Genomic DNA, 16,458 nt, shown 5'->3' with positions numbered 1-16,458 from the left:
AGATTGGATTTTATATATATATACACACACACACACATATATATATATAATTTTTTTACACATCCTTTGATCTGTTGGTTCCACTTATAGGGTTTTATTCTCAGGAATTATAAGTGTGCTGAGTTTTAAGCACATGTTGTTTGTTATCAGAGTAATGTTTATAACAGTGAACTATTGGAAGCAAGCTAAATGTCTGACAATAAGAGACTAAACTGACCTGATTTAGTATGGTACCTCCATTCAGTGGAAGACTTATGTGAATATTAAATATGTTTCTTTTCTTTTTTTTTTAAGACTTTATTTATTTATTTGAGAGAGAGCACACACAAGGAAGGGGAGCGGTGGGAAGAGTGAGAGGGAGAAGCAGGCTCCCTGCTGAGCAGGGAGCCCAATGTGGGGCTCGATCCCAGGACCCAGGGATCATGACCTGAGCCAAAGGCAGACGCTTAACCAACTGAGCCACCCAGGCGCCCCTGAATATTAATATGTTTCAACAGAGAATCCCAACCTTTTTGCACACCCTCTATAGTACAGCACCAAATTTTTGACAGATTGAATAGTAGCAAGCTATAAATGGTCTATGGATTACATGACATAACTAGTGTGTTTGTGGTTATACCAGTACTACCACTGAATTGCTGCTCTTTTTTTTTTTTTTTTTTTTTAGATTTTATTTATTTATTGGAGAGAGAGAACAAGCAGGGGGTAGTGGCAGAGGCGGAGGGAGAGGCAGGCTCCCCGCTGAGCAGGGAGCCCGATGCGGGACTCGATCCCAGGACCCTGATATCATGACCTGAGCTGAAGGCAGACGCTTAATGGACTGAGCCATCCCAGCGCCCCAGAATTGCTGCTGTATAAAAGCATTCTGTGAGAGGAGAAGATTTATATGAAAAAATGTTCAATGGAAAAGATTGCAAAATACAGTGTACAATATGATCCCACTTTTGTTCGAAAGTTCTAAGCGCATAATGTAGACATGCATGTGTTTTCCGTGTGCCGTCCTTATGTGCTCATATAAAAGACTAAGAGGATATACTCAAATATTAATTGTAAGTGGTGGGATTTTTTAAGCTCTGTATTTTCTAAACTTTACAGAGTAACTATGTAATACTTCTGAATTTGGCTGCAGGAGAGAAAGCCTTAGTGGCCTCACTTCTCTGACCAGTTTACTGATGTGGTTGAAAACAGATATTCTTTTATTATACAGCTTGCTCTTTTCTCCCTCTTCCTCTTCCCGTCTACTGTGCATTAGCAGTTAGCTTCCATCATAGGCCTCTAGGAAAAACCTGATAAATGTGGCCTTAATGGATTTGGATTTTTTTTTTTTTTAAAGAATTAACAAACATTTAAGAGATTGATTAGTTACCACATGATGAACCTGAGGCCTTCTTAGAGGAAGGGTGGCTCTAGAAACCACATCTATACATTTGTGGTAATTCTGGTGCCCCTTTAAGGCATTTAGATGCAGTCATTTATCATCTTTATATTGGGTTCCTTCCTCATCTTTCAACTCATTTCAGTTTCCTTTCTTGCCTTTCTTTTACTTAGGGGCAAAAACCAAAGCTTATCTCCAGTTAACTATTTTTCAGTCACTTTGTGACTACTGAATTGCTCAGAAGGAGACTGAAAAGTGAACAGTTGATGTGGTAATTGGGTGTTTGAGGACTACTCATCTGCAGTCAGGTAAGCCTCTAGGGGGGCTGGTACCCATTTGCCAACTGGAAGCCAGCAATCAGTGCCTCATCCATGGTTTACCTTCAGCGGGGCCTAAGGAGGCTGTCTCTTAAGAAAGAAAACAAGCAGTAAGCATAAAAGCAGAGATGAAGAATGCAGCGGGCATGCCATTTTTATTCTGATACCACGGAGCACAGATCCAGGATAGCCCTCGGCTCTTAAACCAGGAAGGAAACTGAAAAAGCTGGAGCAGAAACAAAAAGAGTAGCGAACCTAGAAATCCGGTGCCCCTTAATGATGCCCGATTTGCACATAAGTGGGTAGCCTGACCTGTCCTGATCAGTAGTGACAGCAAAAAAAGATTCCAAGTGTGGGTCAGTAGAATGATATGGCCCTTTTTTGGTTATTTTGAGGCATGTGGGATTAAACATGTAGCTCATTCCTGGAGCTCAGAGACCAAAAATGCTTCATTATTTGGTATTTGGAAACTTTATAGTACATGCGTCTGTTGGCTTGGTTGGATTTGGCAAGTAGTATTGGTTCTAGCCAGCCCACACTGGCCTCAGGCCTCCGACTGGATATATATTCTTGCTCTAGTATATTTGAGGTATGCCAGGTGAGGACCAGTAAGAACACTTTAAAAAGAAAATTACTCTGGAAAGCTGGCTGGTCTTAGTCATGTGACCTAAGATTATTTACAGAAATAAAACCGGTTGGTTTATTTTCTTAAAAAAAAAAAAAAAAGTCCCCCTGCCCCAATCCCTCTTTTCTTTTCTTTTGCGCTTTGGAGATTTGTTGATATAAGAAGTCATGTGTTCCTACCCAACCCTGACTGCTGCCTTAGCTTGCTGCTGTAGTACATTTTAGGACAAAAAGTCTTTTAAAAGCATGAAAATAGCAGCAGACGGGTCTCGTTTGCTTTGGCAGAGGGAATGGCTTTCCCTCCCAAATAGCTATGGGTAAGAGACCTAATCTCCAAAGGTGATCTTGTAAGTCCCAAGTTCCAAGTGACAGCAGGCAACTCTACATATCAGGTACTCCCTCCGTCTTACCTTCTTGTTTTGTTAAGTTTACTTTCTAGGAAGTAGTTTACAAACGGCCACCACCCATTCCCTATCTTTTTCTCAGGTCATTCAGCATCTCTAGCTGCCAGGTGGGATCAAGGGGCTCTTGTGGTCTGGCTTTGAGACTCCCAAGGGGGATGGCTTCTGCCAGGACAGTGCGTTAGCCCCTGGCGGCTGGAGAAGAGCCATCTGAGGAATTCATGTACTCATGTTCTCTGGCCTGTGGTTGTCTGGCATATATAGTAAGAAATAAAAACCTGCACCCAGCTAGCTCTACAGACTGTTTAGATGAAAGCTGGAAAGTGGTTTCTTATTGCCCCTCTGCAGAAACACCAGCATTTGCCGGTGGTTTCTTGCTTCCGAATAGACACTAGATGGGAACAGAATGGGCTGGGTAAAATCAGATGGGTCCCCTCTCTCCAGGAAGTCTCCAAGTAGATCACAACTGCTTGCTGACACTGATTTTTGGTGCCAGCATTTGCCTCCTGTTTTTTAGCTCCTCATTTCATGAGGTTGTTCCTTGGGTGACAGGCTCCCCATCAGCAGCCAGTACACATTCCTGAGCAGGCTTCCCGACCCAACCAGCGGCAGCAGTGAGCCAGCTCGCTCTGGTCTGTTTTCCGTATGCCAGGGCCTCTTGCTGACCCTGCAGAGATCAAACTAAGATGATTAAAGAGAGGCAGGCCTGCAAAAGCAGTGTAATCTTTCACCCGTTGTTCAGACTGGAGTAGCCCCTGCTTGCTCTCTCCTCCTTTTGGACTTCTGGTCTCATTTTCTCTTGGGTCTGATAGGCTTAGGCAAGAAGTACGAGAACCATTCACTGAGCAGGCAAAGTGCCAGTCCTTAGAAGGCTTGCAAATTTAGAACTTCAGCCTCATTGGATGCCAAAAAGTGAAGGTAGTCCCAGAACATTAAACTTGGAAGCACTAGTCTAGACCCCTTACTTTAATGTTGGGATCACACAGACTCGGAGAGGTTAAGTGACTTGTTCAAGGGCCCACACCGCCTAGAGGTACAAGACCAGAACCAAACCTGGGAGTTTATTCTGTATCTCTAGTATGTTTAGGTGTTGCTAATGTACCTTTCCATCTTGGGCCATCATCATCTCCTTGGCAGAAGGGTGTATCTTTGGGACACATCATAGCAGAGAATAGTAGTGAGACCAGTGAGGAAGAATGGCGGGTTTAGAACCAGACGGCCTGGATTTGAATCCCTTTTCCTTTGTAGACAGGCTGTGGGACTTCAGGCCAAATTCCTTAATCTCTCTTCAGTTCTCCTCTCTGTAAAAAGCTTATATGGTGTCTTCCTCATATGGTTGTAGTGGGTTAAATGTGACCGTTAACGTGAATCCCCTCCGTACATAGGTGTAATCTAAGAGATACCGCTGTTACTAAATGTTTTAAATCACCTTTCCACATGGACCAACCAGATTGGCCCTTTGACTCTTTCTTTTACATTTGGTGTTTCCAGTCGTTTAAAGATCAAACAAAAGCCAGTTCTCGGAAACTTTCCCACGGGGTGAACTTTGGAGTCTGACAGGCTGGTTTTATCTCCTAGTCACCCTGCTTAGTAGTTAAGAAACTTGGGTTTCCTCATCTGTAAAAAGTCTGTGACAGGCTAGGTGGTTGTGAGGGCGAAGGCGATGATGCAGAGGAAGCAGGCAGCCCCGTGTTCCGCACATACCACTTCCCCTAGTCAGCCCCTCCACCTTTCTTTCCGTAACGCTAGTTCACACTCCTCTCTCCTTTTCCTGTCTCCAGTCACTCTGTGTCCTTGTGTGGTATAGCCCTTCAAGGTCCTTCTCTCCCATAACAGGTCCTTCTGTTTCAGCAGTAGATAGTTAAGCCCAGGAGACCCAGGGACTTGCCTGCACCTCGCTTCATGGAACTGCCTATGAGGTAGCTCGGCTCCTGATCCCTCTCTGGAGCCAGAGCAGCGGCGGGGACCACGGCCCCTGGGATTGCCCCCGGCCTGGCAGTGCCAGCTCCAGGCAGGCGGCCAGGCCGGCGGCCAGGCCCGCCCCCACGAACAGCCAGGGCTGGCACGGCGCAGGCAGCGGGGGGCTGGGACCGCTCTACAGAGAGGGAGGGTGACAGAAGCATCTGGAGCGAGATTGAAGGAGAAAAGCTGGAGGCTGAGCCTGATCCAGCATAAACTGAGCAGAGTTACTGGCATCGATCTTTCAGGTAAACCCCAAAACTACAATTGTGCTGAGAGGTAGGTTTCCAGGGGTGTGTGTATGTGCGTGTTTTCTTTATTCTTCCTGCCTTGCCTTTCTCCCTGCCCCTGGCTCCATTTAGCTCTTTATGCCCCTTAGCAGAAGCAGGAGAACAGAGTCCCTGTGAGGACAGGGAGGTTGGGAGCTGCTCTGGGTACCTGAGGAGTCCTGCATACCTGAGCTGCCCCCGCCCCCCTCCCCCAAGAGCCGCACTGGCCACTGAAAAGAGCACTGTTCTAGGAGCAGGGAGGCTTGATTCTGTCACTGAGTTGGCAATAACAGCAGCAGCTATGATAAACGTTAACACTTCCTGAATACTTTCTGTGGGCAGAGCATCTCACGTGGATTATCTCCTTTACTCTGTCTTGAAGTACAGCTGCCCCATTTTAAAGTGAATGCTGACAGTCACATGTTGTGCCATCACCATGATTCACATCCAGGTTTGTCTGCTCCAAGAACTCATCCTCCTAATTACTCTGCCCCTGTTTTCTCCCTTCGTAGATAGCTCCTTGATCTTGCTATGCCTCCATTTCTTTTCCTGTGAAATGGGCGTAGTAACTATTTCACAGAGCTACATTTATATATCATGATTATAACGTACTACCAAATACAGAGTGGTATTTGTTAATAGTGGCGCTCTGATGCTGATGAAATTTGGCTTTTGGGGTGCCCACATTGTGCTGAGGCTTTCTACTTCAGAGACGCGGCCGGGATGACCAGCTGGAAAGGCAGCTCCATTAAAGTATAAATGAGTATCAAGCTAGAAATCCTGTCTTTTTTAAACCTACAGAGCTAGGACCAAGGGGAAAGGAGTCTGGAACTGGCTGGAAGCTTGCCCCAGGCAGGGAGAAACCACTGGGTTCAAGGTGTCCCTAGAGCACAGCAAATACCCAGCCTGATTATACTCAGCATCAGTCACAAGGAAGTCTGATCCTATGGAGAACCCGCTCCTGCAGGTGCTCTGGGCAGTGGTGCATTTGAGCAGGGTCAGTGCTGTGGTTCAAGAGACTGTTCTTCAACAAGACCCAAGCACAGCACTCAAGGCAGGGTAGGTGTCCTGGCCGGGCCTGGGAAAGCTGAGCCCGAGCCCATTTTCAGATGGGACAAGCTAGGGCTTTCATCAGGCTAACCAGCTACTGCTTGGCTGCTAATAATAATGATAGCTGTCCTCGGTCGTTTCCAGGAAGGCGGGCGGGGGGGGCCCACTTGTGCGGCAGGTACCCTTTATCTGCATTTCCTGACGGTATCCTTACAACAGCTCTGTGAGGCAGATACCATTTTGCAGGTTGAGGAGATACAGGTTTCGATCAGGGTCAACAATAATCACTGGCAGAGTTGAGCTTTGATTGCCGAGTCGGAGCTTTTAACCGTGCCGATGGACTGAAACAGCACTGCTTTAGGGCATCTCTGGCAAAGCTGAGTCCAAGGGCATCATGACTGCCTGGGTCACGGTGGCAGGGCTCGCTGGGAGAGGGCAGTGGGTAGGACACCCTTCCTGAGCACTGGGCACAGACAGTGTGTTGTGCTCTTTCCAGTGGCTGATGGTAAACCTTGCTGTTCTGGGATCGCTGTGGTGACTCTGGAGGTCAGGACACCCATCCGTTGGTGGGCTTTCCCTCGGCGCTCTGCTGGAGGTGGACTCGGCAGTCTAGCCTAGTGCTAAAGGTGTGTTTCTCAAGCCAGACATTGTGTGATGTTGGATGATTTGCTTTGTGCCTCAGTTTCCCTGTCTTCAAATGGGGTTGTGGTGAGGATACCTGAGTTTTAATGTCCATAAAGTGCTTATTAGCGTAGTGCCAGGCATGATATCAAGTGTTCAGTAATTGATAACTGCTATTATTAGCTGTTAGCCATCAGCTAGCAAGTCCAAGGAGACTTCCAACTTTAAAACACTTGAAGTGCTGTCAGCCTGGGACACCGGGCTTGTGTAAGACTGAGCCTGGGGAAAGCTCTGGGGGCAGAACTGTTTTCCCAGGGAAAGAGGTAGACATAAAAGGGAGGCCACTGAATAATCAGGGGCTGTAGCACCATTAGATCTGAAAATATTTTCTTCTGGCTTGAGATCGTCACTTGCCTCAACCCTCATCCGGAGTGGGGGCATTTCACAGAAAGGGACCAGAATGGAAGGAAGAGATCTGACCTTCTGGTACTAGCTGATTGATCATCTGTTCAAATTGATTTTCCCTTCCTTTTTCTCATCTGCTTGTCATGTTAAAAGCCTTCAGGTTCTGCTGTGTCGGGTCATCAAAGATGCTCTTATGTGGAGGGCCGTTTGGGTAAATGGGATTGGGGCCTCTTTGGGAGGCCCATCTGTTCTGTCCCTACCTGAAGGCCTTGGCGCCAGGATTTGGAGGAAGCTGGTACAATGAAGCATCTGTCCTGTGGGGGTGGGGGTAAGTGGCCTGGGGTAGGTGGGTCAGACGGAGGCCAGGAAATCCTCTTATCCTGCCAGGTACCTGGGCCTCCCTCAGCAGCAGGAGCTGAGCAGCAAACCCTGGTGAGTCAGCGTGCCTGGGAATTAGAGTTGCCAGTCTGTGAGCATGTGGGGTTTGTGTAAGTTTGGGCCTTTTGTTTCTTTTAGCACTGTAGTCTTTAGAAACACAAATCTGGAAACCAGACCTTCCACATGGTATAGTCCTGCTTGTTTTGAGATACTTCAGCCCGAACAGTTGCTTTCCTTGTATGCTGGTCTTCCAAGAATTAACCCCCTGCCTTTTAAAATTTTAATAGGTTGTGCTTATGGTTTATTCGCTATACTATTAAAGCATAAAAAGACTTAAGAAAACATACATGGGTCTTTTTCCACAGCAGAAAACCCTTATAGGGTTTCAGTGGGGTTTTTTTTGTTGCTGTTGTTTTGTTTTGGTTTTTGAAGCCTAAGTGGAACTGCAAGTCTTTTGAGGGCATGTATGGGCATGTCTTTCTGTCACTTACTCTCTTTGAGGGTGGAGAATAGGACACACCCTGATACGATGAATCTCCGATAAGTTATAAGAATGATTCTGGTGGTCATTTTAAACTTGTACACTCAGAATTTACCCATAGGATTCCTTTTGAAGATAACCCCAAATTTATCCAGGCACCATTTGGAGGAAATGAAAGTTCTTTAGGTAAAGGTCCAACCTTTATAAAAAGCACCCTTCTGCCCGTCTCCTAAGAGCTTTGGATTTGGATCACGAAGGGCCATGAAAGCTTCTTCTAGAGCTGGAGAGGCATGGGACTGACCTTGATTTTGGTCCCTTTACCTGCTGTACTTCTGGCTCCTGGTCTCAAGTTCTCTTAACATTGTAATTTTGGTGGCTGCAATTAATGGCAGCAGGTAGAATTTTACGGGTACTAAGTTGTAGCTAGAACTTCTCGTGGATTAGTTGAAGTTAAGAATAAAGTCCTGAGAAGACAGAGGTTGCAGAGAAATCACCTCACCCCCCTGGCCAGGAAATTTCTAGCAATTCTTTAAAAAACACTTTTAAATAGCATAAGTAATAAATAAACCACCATGATGAGTTTGTAAGATATCTGTGTAGACTTTTCTTTTTTATCTAGCAGTTATCCTACCACTTAGAGATATGTGGATAAATCAGCCCTTCTTTTAAGGTGGAGAACACCCCCTTGGAGGACTGAGATTGCAGGCCTTGTAGGACCTTCCTGTTTAGTGTGGACTTGGCTTGTACTCTTCCTGCAGCCTCGCAGAGGACCTGGTAGGGGGAGAAAAAGAAACCGGAGGACCAGGAACCGTGGTTGGTGTTTGGCTCCTGTGGGTGGGCAGAGGAAGGGTGGAGAAAGGGCATTTCACCTACTGTTGCGTGGGGGAGTTCCAGAAAGGAATTTGAAGAGATCAGAGACAAATTTTACTTTGCTATTTGGCTAGGACATTGCTTGTAGTCTTGACTCCACAAATCCTTTACCTCATCTTTAGGCCATTATGAAACTGTATAGTCGTCTTAAATGTGGCTTCCCTTTCTCCCTATTCATCCCACTTAAAAAGAAAATCTGAGGATTTTGACATGAGAGACTAGAAAATGAACTTTTTATTTGCACCTTCTGGCTTAACCCAGGACCAAATAACTTTCTTATGTGATGGCAAGTTGGCAAGACAGATTTCCTCTGGAATATTTCTGGCAAAACTGTAGTCTTCCTTGATGCGTTCTGCACATGAATCAACCTCTTTGTAACCTGTGTTACCTTAAGAATTTTAGGAATTTTCTCATTGGTTCTCTGTATGTGTCCTAACCCTGCATTTCCAGCGTGAAGGTGTAGAACTTACGGGGGGAAGTGGTGATGGACTCTGGGTATCTCCCCTGGTTCATGGTTGGCTCACGGAAATAGAGTGGTGGCCCAGGCCGCAGCGCCCCGCAGGGGAAGGGAATGGAGCTTGCGAATGCCCGTCTCCCTGTCCAGTGGTAACTGCTCTGTAATTTTCTTCTAGGTTGGCTGGCTCCTCTGGCTGATGGCATGTTGAGGCACATGGGCCAGTGGCAGCGAGGGCATCTGATCCAGAGGGGGCCACTCTAGAGGCCAGGCCACCAGCACCATGGGCCAGTGCGTCACCAAGTGCAAGAATCCCTCATCAACCCTGGGCAGCAAGAACGGAGACCGTGACCCCGGCGGCAAGCCACATAGCAGGCGGAGCGCAGGCCACCGTGAGGAACAGCCACCGGCCTGTGGCAAGCCAGGGGGGGATATCCTCGTCAATGGGACCAAGAAGGCAGAGGCCGCCGCCGAGCCCTGGCAGCTGCCGACGTCCTCTGGAGATGCCGGGAGGGAGCCCAAGTCCGACACCGAGGAGTCTTCCCTGCAGAGGCTGGAAGAACTGTTCAGGCGCTACAAGGATGAGCGGGAGGATGCAATTTTGGAGGAAGGCATGGAGCGCTTTTGCAATGACTTGTGTGTTGACCCCACGGAATTTCGAGTGCTGCTCTTGGCTTGGAAGTTCCAGGCTGCCACCATGTGCAAATTCACCAGGTTAGTCACAAATACGTCATGTCACCAGGTGAGCGGAGGAGGACGCGTGCACTCCTGGGCAGTGGGGCCCAGCTGGGGGAGAACTGGGTTGGCTTCTTAGGGTTTTGGGTAAGTCTTTCTTTTTTTGACCAGTAACGACCCGTCTTGGCCTGAAGTTAAGGAATAACCCATGTAACGCCCCGGGGCCGGACGCTGCTGCCCAGCCCCACTGCCGTTTCGGACCTTTCTCTTTGCTTCTGCTCCATTACTTGTCGATTCCCTCACTCCCTCACCCACTTGATATTTATCTACACCTGTCATGTGCCAGGCACTGTGCGCGCCAGTCCAGGGAGCGCCTCCGTCAGCACGCATGCACATCACCTCGGCCCTGTGGCCTGCAGAGATTGTTTGTGGGGAGGGGGTGGCAAGGTCACCCCAAGGTGTGGTTTGCAGAGCACCGGTTTATAAATAAGAATTGGCTTTGAGACCCTCCCCCCACCCCCTGGTAGGTTGCCCGACAGACTTCAGATGCCTTGTATCTTCAGCTGAAAAGCAGTCTCTGAGATGATCATCAGTGAGAGACTATGTTGTAACCTCAAAGTGTTATGTAGATGTTAAAAATACATATGCAGTTTTTGTTTTTTAATAACAGAACTTTGATCTCTGGTGGCAGAGTTAGCCAGATTTATCCAGAATCTTTGGCTCCAAAGATCTCCCTTGGCAGTCACCAAAAGTATTCCAAAAACAAACAACCCATAGAGATTCAAAAGGAAAGCAGGAAGACTCCCCGTCTGGGAGGGGAGTCTGCGGCTTAATCACTGTTGCAGAATGGGAAATAGGGCATTGAGCAGGAGAGACTGGAGTTTCGCTTTGGAAGGATGAATAAGTGAATGAACCAACCACCATCAGCTGCCTACCATGTGCCAGACACTGTTAGAAGCAGTTGACACATATTAACGTGTTTAGTCCTCACCAAAACCCTATGAAGTAAGGTGGTGTTCTCACCACTTGACAGATGAAGAAATAGGACTCATTAGTGGAGGAGTTGGAATTCAGATGCAGGCCGTCCAGCCTCAAAGCCATGCTCTTAACTTACTTTGCTATATTGCCTCTCAGCAGATGGTATTGTTTACAAATATTAATTGTGCCCCCTCCTTCCTGTTGCAGGAAGGAGTTTTTTGATGGCTGCAAAGCAATAAGTGCAGACAGCATTGATGGGATCTGTGCACGGTTCCCTAGCCTCTTAACGGAAGCCAAACAAGAGGATAAATTCAAGGATCTCTACCGGTTTACATTTCAGTTTGGTCTGGACTCTGAAGAAGGGCAGCGGTCACTGCATCGGGAAATAGCCATTGCCCTGTGGAAACTAGTCTTTACCCAGAACAACCCTCCAGTATTGGACCAGTGGCTAAACTTCCTAACTGAGAACCCCTCGGGGATCAAGGGCATCTCCCGGGACACTTGGAACATGTTCCTTAACTTCACTCAGGTGATTGGGCCTGACCTCAGCAACTACAGTGAAGATGAGGCCTGGCCAAGTCTCTTCGACACCTTTGTGGAGTGGGAAATGGAGCGAAGGAAAAGAGAAGGGGAAGGGAGAGGTGCACGCAGCTCAGGGCCCGAGGGCTTGTGTCCCGGGGAGCAGACTTAGTGGCTCTAGCCCAGGAGCAGCAGTAGCAGCAAGGGTCTGCCTGCTGCCCTGCAGCCAACCGAGTAATTGGACCTTTCTGGAAATTACTGAAGATCCAGATATTTTCTACTTTACACCTTTCTCTGCCTTGTATCTGAAAGGGCTCTAAAATGCTGTATCATGTTTTAGGCACTTTCTTCACTTTTTGGTTATTTTGGTTATTTCTTTTTGGGGGGGTCCCCCAAAATATTTGAACCTGGCTACATGTTGTGTTTTTTTTTTTTTCTTTAAGCCTTCAGCTAGAATAAGCCTGCCATTTCTTGCACAAATTAGATTTTTTTGTGGGGGAGGGCATAGAGCAGGGAGGGGGGGAATGGGACGGTTAGGTTGAATTAACATTACAAGATGATACAGTGCCAGATCTCAGTTTTGCATATTCTGTTTTCCAGGGCAGGTCTGTACTGTGTGTAGTGCTGTTTACAAGGTTGAATTTAGGTTGTAATAATTATTTTAAAAGATTTACACAGAATTGAATAGCAGTGTTAACTGTTAACCATATTGCATTAATTCCCAGGCAATTTAAAGCTCTTGGAGAGCCAAGGCCAGCCAAGAGCATTTGTTGTCTGGTGACAACCCCCTTTTAAGCTAATTTATCCGAAACCGTTATTTTCTTCACTTCTTGCTCATTCCTTCTTTGACCTATTGCATTTCATGTTGAGTTCATCCATCAACATGCTGCACCTGTCAGTCAAGTGAGCAGTTTTTTTGTTTTTTTAGAACACATAGTACTGAGAACCACTTAAGCATTGAATGCAGAGAAAGCAGTGCTACCTCAGTTTTGCTGGAAGTAGACTTTGATAGTTTTCTTTTTTTGATGAATTTTCTGTATTTTCATGTTGTAAGTGAAAATACTTTTGTTTTGTTTTTTTTTTCACTTGCCTTGGAGCCAAAGTTTCTGTTCCTGGTGGTCGGAAAACTGTGCCTGCCGGCCAACTGACTTGAAGGAAAACTGTGGTATGGAGCTCTGCTTGAATTTTTTTTTTTCTTTAAAGTTTTTTTGAGTATCATCAGCTTACTTGTCTGGCAAGGGCAGAAGCCTGGGACTGGCCTGAACTCTGCCAAACAAATATAGAAGTGTATTTAATAGTTAAACATATGCCCTTTCCCTTCTTGCTGCACCCATGTTGTCACTTAACCCCCAGGAGTTATTTATTATCTTCTTTGTTAATGTCAGGCTCATTTGGGGTAATGTGATGACTGTTTAGGTTTACATGACCCTCCTCTCCTTCCCCTACCCCCAAATATGTATATATACATATATAAGATATGTATATATTTTACCTATATAAAATATATATATACACATATATGTATCTATATTCCTTTGTTTCTTTGCCTGCTAAAACTGGCCATAAAAGAGGGAGCTGCCTTCAATATATAAAGCATAAGAAGAGTGCCAGGGAACGTCATAAATGGAGGCTTTTGCATCTGAATTTGGACCATCTTCACTAAAGAGAGGATGAATTTTCTCAGCCCTTTCCTCACAAGAGGGAGGCCCGGTTCCCCAGACTCCTCTGCGTGCTTGCTCCATAAGGCCAGCTTTGGCCAAACTGCCACACAGGAGCTGACTCTGGTCCTACCTGGTTTTAGTAGAGGGTCCTCTTGTTATTTTTCCATCTAAAAAAACATGTCCTCAAAACACTGTACTGGAGGGGTGGGTGGCAGGAACTTGTACAGTTCAGCTCCCAACACTTTGGAACAGATTGAAAAGGGAATCTTTTAAATAAAAACCTATAAAATATTTATACTCTTGAGGTAATGAGAGTTTGTCTATTAAACATTTGGAGTTTTCTTCCCTAACTACTTCCATCTGCCTCCCAGGTATATGTTTCTCAGCCTGGGCAGGAATTGCTTATTTTGAGTTCCTTTATTAGGAGGAGCCGTATGGCTCCAGGCTCCCATCTTTCTAAAGATGATTACTTAAGGAGTTTCTGCAGTCGATGTTTTTCCAAGACTGACATTGACATAGGAAACATACTTGTGGAGTTTGATTTTTTTCTTTAAGATCCTAAACCAGGCAGTTGCCCCTTCTAGAGGGGCAGAAGGGAAACTTTAAAATCAGCCACAGTAAGGTAGCAGTACTGCTGGAAAGCTGAAGAGGGTCTCAGGCCAGATGTCTGGCTTTGTTCTAGCCTAAGACACAAGCTCCTTGTATAAAGAGAGTTTCTAGGGGCCCCAGCGGGTTCTGTGGGCTCAACTGTAGTCAGGGTGCCCAGAATGAGGTCTTAAGAGAGACTGTCTTCTCATCTAGCCAGTCCTGCAACCCCTAGTTTTTCCTGATTCTAGACTGGGTAGAGGTTGAAAAAGGGAAAAGGTGGGCTGCTCCTAGCCAGGTAAGGCTCTCTTCTGTCTTCATTACGAGGGTATATGGAGAGAAGTGCACAAGAGGGAGGCACCGAGGATCCTGAGGACTCTGGAGGAACTGGATTCCTTCCCTAGCCTACAAGGTGGCATTCCATGCATTAGGTGTGCTAGAATGGGTGGATTTTGTTAACTATTCTGCCTCCCCACAAAAAGAGCCACTAAATTATTTTTGGTTATATTTTTCATGACCTTTTTGTTACAGAAATGCAATTGAGAAACCCAGAAAAGGGAGCAGTTAGGGAAGGACTTACAGATTCTATCCAGGTTGGCGTTCCTGATGCAAGGAATTCCAAGCTTCTGTAGTGGCTCTGGGCCAGTGTTTGACTTGACCACAGGAAAAGCAGGGTTTTTTTGCAAAGGGATCGAAGGTGGGGTGTGTGTAGGGTTTGTAGTCACACTATTGGGAAATGAAAGGTCCCTGTTCCTTTTAACCTAGAAATAGGTTTGCTGTTAAATGAGCAGTAGTTGTATGGAAGAGGCCAAATGCATGCTCCTCAGGTAAGCCAACATGCTCCTCACTTTAACAATGTAATATCAGGGTGGTGTGAAGAGGGGCAGGATGTGGATGCTATTTTGAAAATAGGCAGGTATCTGAGGGTGACTACAAGACATTGAATATGTATTGGGAAATTCTTGGTTTTTGGCAAATGGCTTTGAGTTTGTGGTGTTTCTTTAGGTATTAGAAAGCTGTATGAGATGAAGTGTTGCTTCATTGAAATGCTCTTCCCCCATCCCTGCCATATTTGAATGTATCATTAACCCCACCTCCTGCAATGACACTTTGCTATGCTTCAGCTGGATGCCTCAACAGTTGTCCCTCATCTGTGCCAGTGTGCCCACATGTGTAAGTTGGGTCCAAGACTCCCTTATCTACTCTTCTGATAAGAAAAATTAGAGCTGGGTGAAGATCCAAATTTCACCCAAGCCCAGAGGCCCAAAGAAATCCCAATTGGAAATGTACAAGGCAGTGCTTTCAGTATTAAACTTCCCTAAGGAAGGCACAAACTAGCCTTCTTGGAAAGGAAGAAGGGATTAAGCCACAGAGTTTTTAGTCTTTGATACAGTTCTGATCTCCCAGAGGCTGGTGCCAGAATTCAGGCCTCAGTGCTGGAGACTGCAGGGTGTGGAACTCCATAGTTCACGTGATGGCCTCAAGTTCTGTACTCTGCCAAACTCCATCAAACAACGGTGGGAAATGACTGGGATAAGGACTTGGGCCTGAAAGTTTAAAAACCAAAACATCTGTATTTAGGACTGGTTTGCCACATTAAAAGACAAGTCTTGAGTGTAGTGAAGCCCAGGAGTAGACCCAATTATACAATTACAAGGGCTGGAGAGAAGCTGCTGCTAGGTTTGGTTTGTTTTAGCTGCCTGCTTTGCGTTCTTGTCTCTTAATGTTTGCTTAGTGATGACTTGAACATCTTGGTAACTGACAAAGGTCTTCCCTTGGTCGGGGGTGGTGGTGGTGGGGGGACTTGAAAAATCTTGGTAACTGACAAAGGTCTTCCTTTGCGGGGACTCTAGCAGAAACTTGTTTAAACAGCCAAAAGGACTATTAAAGGTTATTAAAGTGTGTTAATTGGGACTCATTTGAGGACATATCTCATTGATCCTACTCCTACTCCATAATCTGTTTTCTGAATCCTAGAGGGGGTTCCCACCCACCCCCTTTCAGAGTTTATTTCTATAGTTAGCTGTAATTATAGCATATATCCAGTTTAACCTGGACTGGGGTCCGTGTTTTAGTGAGGATCTGCAGGTGTTTTTCCTTACTGAAAAAGAGTTATGCTTGAGCACTGGTTGCAGAAGCCAAGATGATTCAAATAGCTTTTGAGTAACCATCAGGTTCTGCTTCTGATTCAGGTGCTGGGGCCTCACATCCTCCCTATTCCTCTTGGAAACTAAGCCTGCTTTCACAGATACCTTCTTCTACCACCCACCTTCCCTTTTTACTACTTACTACACAACATACTCTTGGATATTGCCAAAGGAAGCCATTCAGCAGATGCTGTGTCTCCCCCCCCACCCCCCCAATTTATTCTGGGAGAAGTGTCTTCCCTCTGATTCTGGTCCCCAGCCCCGAGTCTGTAATTAATTGCTCTTACCTGTTGCACTAATGAATATGATTCTAGGTTTCAAAGGGGAACTTGAAACAATAGGCAAATGGGGGCTTGAATGAATTGGTCCTACAGATACCCTGCCTTAACCCACTGAGGTGATGAGTCCACTGCTCATGTGACCCTCCACCTTTGTGGATTCCTCTTGGTTTCTGACCAGTGTGTCTGTTTCTTGAGGTTGTACAAACTTGTTGACAAAGGTCAATACTTTTGTTTGTATTCTCTGCACTGTTGCACTCTCCAAATGGCCCCTTGAATATTTTTATTAACTTGTTACACACACTTTTGTCTTTGTCTACATTTTTCTTTTGATGTTTTTTTTATTTGGAAGGTTACCTGCTGTTGGATTTAATAAATTTGTTTACTTGACTATTGACAATTCTGAGAGAA

At 45.9% G+C, this 16,458-nt stretch overlaps 2 protein-coding genes across 2 annotated transcripts in view; one reads left to right on the top strand and one right to left on the bottom strand.

Moving 5' to 3' along the window:
* DCUN1D3 (defective in cullin neddylation 1 domain containing 3) overlaps positions 1 to 16,437 on the top strand; it is a 37,936-nt gene extending 21,499 nt beyond the window's left edge. Inside the window, exons 2-3 of the mRNA XM_045875103.3 lie at positions 9,383 to 9,918; positions 11,065 to 16,437. Coding sequence (XP_045731059.1) covers positions 9,488 to 9,918; positions 11,065 to 11,548 — 915 coding nt within the window. The 5' untranslated portion in view covers positions 9,383 to 9,487 and the 3' untranslated portion in view covers positions 11,549 to 16,437. The remainder of the gene's footprint in view (positions 1 to 9,382; positions 9,919 to 11,064) is intronic.
* REXO5 (RNA exonuclease 5) overlaps positions 1 to 16,458 on the bottom strand; it is a 64,390-nt gene that overhangs the window by 1,911 nt on the left and 46,021 nt on the right. The window lies entirely within an intron of this gene.

The sequence above is a fragment of the Mirounga angustirostris genome, unplaced genomic scaffold (genome assembly GCF_029215605.1).
Source record: "Mirounga angustirostris isolate CCGP_5_RB_7025 unplaced genomic scaffold, mMirAng1.0.hap1 SCAF_5, whole genome shotgun sequence".
NCBI classification, from domain to species: Eukaryota; Metazoa; Chordata; class Mammalia; order Carnivora; family Phocidae; genus Mirounga; species Mirounga angustirostris.
Note: the sequence above shows the minus strand (reverse complement) of the source record. Positions and strands in the feature narration are given on the sequence as shown.